Source organism: Phocoena sinus, chromosome 3, assembly GCF_008692025.1.
Source record: "Phocoena sinus isolate mPhoSin1 chromosome 3, mPhoSin1.pri, whole genome shotgun sequence".
Taxonomy (NCBI): Eukaryota; Metazoa; Chordata; class Mammalia; order Artiodactyla; family Phocoenidae; genus Phocoena; species Phocoena sinus.
The window spans coordinates 49791772-49802644 of NC_045765.1; the positions used below are offsets into that span (position 1 = coordinate 49791772).

The following is a 10873-nucleotide window of genomic DNA, read 5'->3' on the forward strand; positions in this document are numbered from 1 at the left end:
CCAATCTGTGGATATTGTCCCTTAGCCTGGCTTTTGTCTCACATCCCTGTGTCTAATGCCAGTAACTAAATCTCCAAGCTTGATTAGCAATGGTTGCAGCCCAGTGAACATGCATCCCGAAATGGCTGTGACATGATGTTTCGTCAGTGATGGCTGTTGCTACAAAACCCACTCCTGTGCCAACCCAGAAGGACACCCCAGGTACCATGACTCTGATTCTGGGGCACTTGTTGAATAAAATATGCTGTGATTTTATGGATTTTTTTTCTCTTAAGTTGAAGGAGTAAAATGAGCCATGTGGTTTTGTAAAATGTAGTTCTGGAAACTGTGGACTTGCTGGAAGAATTCCTTTAGAGGAACTCAGGTGTGGAGGACAGGTGTGTTGGAAATTTGTTGTTTGTCACTCGAATAACCATTCCTCTCTCCTCCCCTTCTCCCTCTGATATGCCCTGAACATATCCCCTTTCTGTGTGGTTTTGGGGTGGGACTGATCCCACACACACTTCACAAAGTAGGTTCTGATAGATCCACGCCAACCTGTGTAGTCTTTCCCCTGGTTACAGTTATTAATTTGGATTTAGTCAGTTGACTCATTTTAGGACAAAGAAAGGTCCTAGGACCAGGGTATGTGCTATGGGAACTGGTATTTTCTTTGCCATAGATAATTTAGGATAAGGATGTGGGACCTGGGATTGAAGCAGCCATTTTGCCGTAAGAGTAAAGTTTAAGCTGTTGCGTATATGTGGGCTTTGTCTGCCATCTGGAGTCTGATGATAAGGCTAACCCATGGGAGGCAGAGCTAAGAGACGGAAAGAAGACCAGGCACCAAGGGTTCTTGGTGATGATGTCTGAGCTGCTAAATCAACAAACTTCACTGAAAGTCACGCTGAGTGGGTTGCTTAAGCCATTTGAGCTGAGTTTAAAATCATTTGCATTAAAAAATTCCTAACAAATATAAGTAGTGCCACCAATTGTCTGCTCTGAATAGATGATGTTTGCTTGGTTATTTGGCATTTTCCAAAGGCTGAACACACTTGTTACTTGATGGCCAGTGGGTGCTACGCACACCAGTAAAGGAACGGCAAATCTAGTTCCCAGTTTGTTCCCAGCTTTCTGTTTGCATGGCTAGTGTACATTTATCAGGGTTGAGAGATGAATGATTGCTTTATTTGACAGTATTTCCTGTGGTCTACCTTTATGAATTTTTCTAGTGAATGTAGAACTTAAGCCCAAGTGGTATCTTTTCTGCCTTTGGGCTGATGAAGTTTCACTAGGGGTGCTCTGGAATCTCAGGAGTGTCATGATGAATCTACATCACTGAGACAATTCCTTCCCCTATGGGAGTACACGGCTTAGAAGGATGTGTGTGGCTCAGTTCTGGCCAAGGAGGCAGAATGAAGTCTGTTGGGGATGAGATTGCTTTAGGGAAAGGTTCCTTAGCTCATTGAAGAACAGAGGACATTAATGTTATTGAATTGTTTTCCCTTTTGGCTTCTTATTTGGTGAGATTGTTATCTCACAGTTCTTAATGTCTTATTATGTGAGGCTGGTTGTTAGGGTTTTTTTTTCCCCCTCTTTTTCTTTCTTCATTAATGTTATAGAATGTGTCCCGATGCATTCTGCCAGGACCACATGAAGTAAGGGAGTGTTGATTCTCCCGGGGGGGGGGATGCTGAGGGCTAGCCCCATCTCCTGCAAAATAAATAAATAAAATAATAAAAAAGGAAGGGAAGGAAGGATGGATAGAGGGAGAACGGATATAACTTTCTCTTTGAAAATTTTCTAGCCCAATTATGAGATATATGGTTGTTTCCCTGAATTTTCTATAATCCTCATGCCATTCCTCATACTCCTCCAAGTTTACTTCTTCAGGTTTTATCATGTCAATTTTGGCTTGAGCAACTTTCATTATGTTGTGACAGCTTTCATCAAAACTCAAATTTCTATCTCCAAATTGTTCTAGCAATGTTTTCTCAGTGATTTTCTTTGGAACCTGATTCTGGATAAAGTAGACTACTACATGATGTAAACGATAGTCTGTTTCTGGTGGGGTGTCTTCTTGGGCCAATTTAACCAACCTTGAATATTCCAACTTAATTGCCGACTGTAAAACTGTTTCAGGACTTTTATCTTCATGCTCATGTGATGCCTTGGTAATTATTCGAATAGTTTCTTCTTTCAAGTGTCTTGAGAAATCACTTCTTGATGGCTGCTCTAGATATTCTGGTTCTCCTGCTTGTGCTGTTGTCACAGAAGACTCTGACTCTCTCAATTTCTGAGATGCTAAAAGTTTTTCCTGCAAAGCTTTCTGGGCAAGCTGTGCATCCCATTCTTCCAGTTCTTTCTCAAATCGCTGGTTGTCTTCCTCAACAAAATCTTTTAAGTCTGGTGGTAGTGTTTCTATTCCAACAAGGGCCTGCCCAGTTTCTTTATTAAACTCCTCTTGTATTAAGAATTGTGGCTTATCATTTATGTACATTAAACAGTATGCACTGGCATTTCTATAACCACCAAAAGAGTCCCTCACTAGCTCTTCCCATGATGATTTTGTTACAGCAATATCATTGTACTTCATCCACCTGTTTTCACGACGATCAAAAATGTATGCCCAGTAGTGCCCGGCATTAGCTTGGCCTTCATGAACTAAAACAGCATGTAAGCGATGAGGAACTCGTATCATAGATTTGTCAGAGTACATTAGTTCAATTGTGTGATGGATTCTAGATATGCTTTCCTGCAAATCTCTGATGTCATTTTCTATTTCTGTCCTCCAGCGATGTAAACAGCTTTCTAGCACAGAGAGTTCCTCTTCTGTTATGTGCCTTGGTGCTGGTTGCATGGGCAGATCTGGAGGTATCTGAGACTGAGTGAGTGGTTTGTGTATTACTGATCTCGACGAAATGGCAACTATTGATGCGGGTGATGTGCTTGGCAGTTCTAAAGAAGGAGCTCCCTGCTGGTCTGTTTTACTTGGTAATGTCTGTGATGGTACAGAACCACTAGATGGGGAACTAGCATCAATATCATCAACAGGAGAAGTGCAAACAGGTTTACTCGAGGCAACTTCCAACACATACATCCACCAAGGGGAATCGTTTGGGACCCGAACCATAGCTTAAATACCTTTCGAGTCTCTGTTGTAATACTGTGAGGTAATCTTTTAGTCTCTTGATCTCTTCCCTCTTAATTCTTGTTATTTCTCTGTTTCTAGGCATGTTATCTGTCCAGATATAAAACTTGAGGAAATTCCAATTTGTTGTGAATTTTTTCTGGTCTTCCCAATGCCTGATTAAATTCAAATCTTGACAATTCAAACATTAACACAGGTGGTAGTTCAGTAAACCAATGCTCTTGGCCAGACTTTCCTGAATTTTCTGAATGTAAAGACTCAGTTTCTCCTTCAATCATGGCAGCTTCTAGGCACTCATGTAGGTCTTTGAATCCATTCACCTGAAGGTGGGTACTGACCAAACATTACAGTATTTTCAAATTTTTTACCTTCAAGCACTCCCACGGCTAGGAATCTTCCGTAGAACAACTCTACCATGGGGTTCTTTGGCTTCCCTTCATCCGTCTCTTCTTCAGCTTTCATTTGGAAGGCATCTTCTAACCAATCTAATAATTTGTGTGTAAACTCACTCACGTCTTGCTGCTGGGAGTCATTTGATTTGAAAGCATCCTTAAGAATTTCAACTGCTCTTGATGGATCAACATGTTTCCTTTTAGTACCAACAAGAAGTGCAACTAGATACCGAAGCTCACGCATAAAAGGCAAATTCCGATGCTCCTTTTGGTTTCGGGGTAAATCTTGAACATTTGATGGAGGCTTGTAATTCAGAACTAGTCTTCTAAGTTCCAAAAGATTGAATAATGACTGAATAACAGCACTAAACCAGCAAGTATTGCCAATATTCTTTAGTCCAACAGGAGCTTTGTCCTGCCTTTTTCTATCATAAGGGTTTCGAGAATCTCTCCAAACTCCAGTAGGTGTCCTCTTCAAACATGCTTTATTTTCTGCTATGCTGGCTTCAAGAACTCTGCTAATGGCTTGCTCCTCATCCGTTATTCCAGTCTCCCTGAATGCCCTGTTTGATTCTGCCAAACTCAAGGTAATTGCTCTCTTAAGATCATCTTTATCATCTCCAGTGAGATCAATCACATAAGTATCTGCTTGGCTTCCCATACTGATGTATCTATCATTGCCAGGTAGCGCTGTTTGGTAGTAAGTTGTCTCCTCCTGCTGAGGGGTCTTGGCATTCTTCGCAGTAAGGAAAGCCACTGCTAGTTCCAAGTTTCCGTTACTATCCTTCAAGGCTTGCTGTAATATCTGGGCATCATTAATCCCAGTAATTTCTCTCAGCTGGTTCAAAAACGTCTACTGGCGCTTCTGCGCCGCGCTGTGCTGCAGCATGTTCTGCTCCACGGTCATGGCCCCCGCAGCGCCGGCGGCGGCGTCCGGCTCCTCGAGCCTCCGCCGGCCCTGACTGCCACGCTCCGCCGAGCTCCAGGGAGCGGCGCGGACGACCGGGGAGGACAGCGTCCCCGCCAGCCAGGCGCGAAGGCGATGGCGGCGAGGCGCAGACAGCGAGAGCCGCGTCGGCGGCCACACGACTCCGTGCGGCCCGCCTCAGCGCGGCTTGTCGGCCGCGGCCCGGGCTATGAGCGGGCGGCGGACGCTCGGCGCGGGAGGGCTGGAGCAAACCCGGACGCGTCACGCGCGTGCTCCTTCGCTGGCGGCTGGCGGGCCACTGCGGGGAAGGGAGAAGGGACAGAGGGAGCTGCCGGAATGGCGCTGTCCTCCTCCTCCCGCCGCGACTCCCTCCCCTCCCCTCTCCGCAACCGAAATTGAGTTATTTGTAGTGAGGTGGATGGACCTAGAGTCTGTCATACAGAGTGAAGTAAGTCAGAAAGAGAAAAACAAATACCGTATGCTAACACATATATATGCAATCTAAGAAAAAAAAAAAAGGTCATGAAGAACCTAGGGGAAGACAGGAATAAAGATGCAGACGTAGAGAATGGACTTGAGGACACAGGGGCAGGGAAGGGTAAGGCTGGGACGAAGTGAGAGAGTGGCATGGACATATATACACTACCAAACGTAAAATAGATAGCTAGTGGGAAGCAGCGGCATAGCACAGGGAGATCAGCTCGGTGGTTTGTGACCACCTAGAGGGGTGGGATAGGGAGGGGGGAGGGAGGGAGACGCAAGAGGGAAGAGAGATGGGAACATACGTATAACTGATTCACTTTGCTATAAAGCAGAAACCATTGTAAAGCAATTATACTCCCATAAAGATGTTAAAAAAAATGGAGACTTTCTTAAAAATCAGTAATGTTTTTCATGGTGCTAAGAACTTTTTCAGCTTCTGTTGAACTAAGCAATCATGTTAAAATTTTTCCTAGATTTTATAATGTTGCCAAAGATTTTTATATGGTCAAATTCTGTCCCATCAGCTAAGCCGTGAAAATAATTTACTGGAATGTCTTTTTTTTTTTTAGACTTTATTTATTTTTGGCAGTGTCAGGTCTTAGTTTTGAGGCACGTGGGATCCTTCGTTGCGGCATGTGGGCTCTTCGTTGTGGTGCGTGGGCTTCTTTCTAGTTGTGGCATGCAGGTTTTCTCTTCTCCAGTTGTGGTGTGCAGGCTCCAGGTCGCATGGGCTCTGTAGTTATGGTGCACGAGTTCCAGAGTGCGTGGGCTCTGTAGTTGTGGTGCGCGGGCTTAGCTGCCGCCGTGGCATGTGGGATCTCAGTTCCCTGACCAAGGATCGAACCCTCGTCCTCTGCATTGTAAGGCAGATTCTTCACTGGACCATCAGGGAAGTCCCTGGAATGTCATTTTTAATTAAGTTGAAACTATACTTCAGGTCAAATGAGAGGTGGTGAGTGTGAAGGTTAAGTACACACCCGCTGTCACTGACGTTTTAAATGGCCTCTTTATTCCTTAGTTTCCTTATCTGTGAAATGAGGAAAATCATAGTAATTATAAAAATTAAAATAAATTACTACAAAAAGTACTCTCCTCTTCTTTAGTGGCTCTTACTGTCTCCTGGCCTGACCATCTGCCATCCCCATCTTTCTCTGGTTCTCTCAGAGCCTGGCTCATGGTGGCTTCATTTTCCACAAGTGGCCACACAGAGATGATTCTAGGGAGTGCCGGACCAAGGTGGGCAGTCAGCCTCTGTGGTCCAGATGGGCATGGAGGGCTTGCCCACGTGGGTATAAGGAATGCCACCAAAGGCATCCCCCACCCAACTTCTGCCGGATCAGAACACACTCTGGCAGGTGGAACAGATCCTGGCATATGGGAGCATAGTGAGTTGGCTGCTCTTATATGTGGGTATCAGGATGGCCAGGGATTTCCAGGGCCTGGAGGAGTGCCTGGAGACAGTAGGGCTAGCCCTTGGGGATTACTTGGAGAATCTATGGTGGGGGGCAAGTACAGATATATTGGGCACATTGACTGTCTTGTGCATCAACCAGTCATAAAGAATAGCAGCTGTGGGAACCTAGAGGTAGTGGATGTGCCAGTTACTAACACTTTTACTGCTGGGGATAGTGGAAAAGGGTTTCCTTGGAGAGCTCAAGGCAGTGCCTATTTATTAAAACTAAATAATATTTAATATTTTATAATGGCTACTGTCCTGCTTATGAAAGCCAGCAGAATATCAAACAGGATATAGGAATGTAAGTTAATATTTTTAGAACACATGGTATTAGTAAAGTAAGACTCAGATACATCAGGTAAGTTGCCCGAGGTCATATAGCCAATGTGTGAAGGATTTGGATACAGATCTGTTGGTTCTGGAATCATTACAGGTCAATGTCTAAAGCAGAGGGAACACTGAGGACCAGAAACACCTCTGAGTTTCAGTGCCTGTTTGGAAATATCATGTAAATGGCTATTAGAGTTGCAAGGTCACATCACTCCACTCCAACCATTTTCATCACCTGTCAAGTGAGAATGAAATGAGCACAAAGAGATGTGTGGCTATGTCTATCCCTATCTATGTTTGCTCTAAAAGAAAAATGGTTTCCTGCCTGGGACTTACACTCAGGTACCTGAGCTTGATATTGCATTCCCAGGAAATGAGGGACCCCATTAGGACCAGGAAGCCAGGTGAAGGAGAGATTGCATGTCACAGAGCACCAGGGTCTCTTTCTGGAAGAATCTCCAGGACTCTGAAGAATGGACGGTGATGTTTTCTTTTCAGAAAAGAAACTTGTTATTGAGGGTGGGGTGAGTGGGGTGCTGGAGACGGTGGGGCTGAGCTTAGTTTAAATGACAGTATCTGACATTTCTTCTCCCTGAATTTGGAAATCTTAAAGCAAGATCACATTGCTCTGAAATCAGTTTCTCCTTAGAACAGCACGGTGTCACATGAACTGAAATGGGAGCTAGGAGTGGCACAAAGGCTTCCGGGTTTCCTTAGTGTTGTGGAGCCTGGAAGAGATGCATGTGATGGGGCAGTGGAAAGCTCTGGCCTCTGAGCCAGCCTGAAGTTGATCCCCAGATTTGCCATTTATTGCTGGGAAGTGGATGAATCGGCAGTTCTCCCATCCTCAGTTGGCCCCTTTGTAAGTTGGTGTGTGTGTGTATCGAAGGGTAATAATAATACTAATATTCAACTTTCATATGTTAAATATTATTTTCTGATCCCACTTTCCCCCAATCCTTAGCATTTCAGTGTGTGACCGTTGTGGTAGGGGTAAGGGTACTCTTCCCACAAAATTCATTTGGCTTTGCCCTGCTCCTCCTGTGGGAGATGACACTTCCTCCAGGGAGCTTTCCAAGTCTTCCAGTGGGAATGAGGTCGCCTATTATTCCCTCTCCTTTCCTAGAAGGCTATTCTTCACGCATTCTGCACAGTTGTAATGATATAATTTTTTTTGTTATTTGTGTTTATTTGGGTTTTCTCTTCTCCAGTAGACTGCACACTGCAAGATACTAAGGACATATCTAGTTTTTCCTCTTGTTTAAAGATGAAAAAATGTTTATCATTTCACTTAAAAAGGGGTATGTCATACTGGAAGGCTACTGACACTTGAGAAGTAACTGTTCTGTTAAGCAGTAGCAATGCCTGGTATACAGTAGGTCCTCAGTAAAAAATTGTTGAATGAGTGAATACTTGAGATTTTGTGGATCGGAATTAAAATCTAAACTTTCTCTAGACTTATAATAGAGATTTATATAACGGAGCTTGCAAAGAAGCATGGATGCTATTTTTAGTTGATAATACCCAAGGTCTTGAATTTATATTTTTCATTGCCTTGCAAGCCATAACGTCTCTAAAATGATTTTTCATATTTCAGGGTCATCAGGATAATCACAGGTCTTATGTGAACTTCGAAGTAAGCAGGCTGAAAATTTTTAGTGATTTTATTTTGGAGTGTCAGATAACAGGCAGCTGAAATCGAAACAGCTTCAAATGTCACAAAATGTCTTCCTGTAATTCTCCTCAAGCATTCAATACATTAAATCTCAAAGGCACAGTCTACGTATCCCAATTCACTGTAGATCTAAACTAAGCAAGCACAACCACACCCAAGGGATTTTCTTGTCTAAGTGGACTGCAATTCTTTCCCCTAAAACTTCAAATTAATTTTTTAAGGAAGATAATGGTTAAGAGCAGGGGTTGGGAAACTTTTCCTGTAAAGGACCATTATGACCATAAGATTTTACCCTTTGTAAAGTAGGACAGGAAGCATGACTCCTTGGATACTACCTCTTCCTTAGCACCCAGCCTAGGACCTGGCAAATTCTAAGTACTCAGCAACTCTGTGGAATGATGAAGTGAATATTTGTATTTTTTTGAATTTTATTTTTAAATTTTTATTGAAATACAGTTGATTTACAATATTGTGTTAGTTTCAGGTATACAGTAAAGTGATTCTGTTATACATATATATGTAAATATGTATATTCATTTTTTACATTCTCTTCCATTATAGGTTATTAAAAGATATTGAGTATAGTTCCCTGTGCTATACTGTAGGTCCTTGTGTTTATCTATTTTATATATACTAGTGTGTATCTGTTATAGTAGTGTGTATCCCAAATTCCTAATTTATCCCTCTCCCCCTCCCCTTTGGTAACCATGTTTGTTTCTATATCTGTGAGTCTGTTTGTTTTGCCTATACATTCATTTGTATTATTTTTTAGATTCCACATATAAGCGGTATCATATGATATTTGTCTTTGTCTGGTTTACTTCACTTAGAATGAAAATCTCTAGGTCATTCTGTGTTGCTGTAGATGGCATTATTTCATGTTTTTATGGCTGAGTAATATTCCATTGTACATATGTACCACATCTTCTTTATTGATTCATCTGTTGATGGACCCTTATATTTATCAAAGGACTTTTCGTCAGTTCTGGCATACATTGCCTGCTCAGTGAGGCTCAGTATGAACACTTTTAAAACCTGTAGCCCAACCTCCTTCCATCTCCTCTTCCTCTGCCCTCTGCTAAATCCCTGCCATGCTGCTTCATTTCTTTCAGACCCAATTATCATATTCTAGCATGCTGCATAATTTACTCATATATTTTGTTTTTTGTTTCCCCCACTAGAATGTAAACTATAGGAGGGCAAGGATTTTTGTGTATTTTGTTCACATTGTAGGCACTTAAAATATTTGTTAAGTGAATAAATGAATGACATATCTGAATATCATATAGGGATGGTTGATCCCAGGAAACAAAACATTAAAAACAAAACAAAGGAAAACAAAACCACCTTACTTTATATCATGAACTTCAAATTCTTTAACTACAATGGATTTGTACTTAATTTCAGGTAAAATCTGTAACTGGATATTACATTATACTGTAATATACTTGCTTTTAAAAATGGTTTTATTAATAAAATATTTTAAGAGCAAAAGCATATAAAAGGTGATTGATTAAAAGTTAACTTTTAATATTACAAAAATGCTGCAACTTTATCCTAGAAAAGTAAAAAAAAACAAAAAAAACAAAAAAGTAAAGAAAAAATCTAAAAATTACCCTTAATCCCATTGAGGTAATCATTGCTAATATTTTAGAGCATATTCTTCTAAGTATTTTTCCTGTGTGTAATAGTTTCATCTGTTGTGTATAAAAACAGAAGCATACTGTAAATGTTAATAAGAGCCAGTGTTTACATTGCACTTACTCTGAGGCACTGTTCTAAGTGCTTGATTTATATTTATTTACATTAATTTCACAACAACCTTACGATCTAAGGTTTCACAACAACCTTATGATCCTAATATTACCCACATTTTACAGATGAGGAAACTGAGGGACTAAGAGGTTAACTTGATTGAAGTCATACAGCTACTGAGTGGTAGAACTGGGACTTGAGCCAAGGCAGTCTGGCTCCAGCATCCATGGTCTTAATCACTATTTTTGCTGTTCCGTATATTGCTTGTGGCTTGCTTTTTTTTTTCTCCTCTCTTATCACTATATCAAGAACATTTTCCCAACTGTTATATGTTCGCCTCCAATATAATTTGTAAAGGCTGTGCAGTATTTCAATACTTGGCTACTCTAATTCTTCTATTTTTAAAAAATTGTTAGAAATTCTCCCTCCTTCCTCCTCTCCTCCCTTCTTTCCTCCCTTCTTTCCTTCCCTTCTTCCCTCCTCCCTTCTCCCCTTCCTTCCTTCTCTCCTTCCTTTCTCTTCCCCCTTCTGTCCTCTTCCTTCCCCTCCTCTCCCTTTTCCTCCCCTCCCCTCCCCTCCCCTTCCCTTCTTGGCTACTATGAATTATTCTGCAATAAAGCAACTTGAAGGTAAATCTTTGCATAACGATATGATACCTTCCTTAGGTTAAATTTCTCGAACTGATATATAAAGTTCAGCAAAATCATGAAATAAGGAAACTGTG

General features: G+C 41.7%; 1 protein-coding gene across 1 annotated transcript; it reads right to left on the reverse strand.

The window, feature by feature from the left end:
• Positions 1–779: 779 nt before the first annotated feature.
• LOC116751023 (ubiquitin carboxyl-terminal hydrolase 25-like) lies at positions 780–4429 on the reverse strand. Its single transcript, XM_032626508.1, is given in 5 exon segments — positions 780–799; positions 1756–3077; positions 3079–3218; positions 3220–3456; positions 3458–4429. Coding segments are annotated over 5 exon segments (2691 nt in total).
• Positions 4430–10873: the final 6444 nt, after the last annotated feature.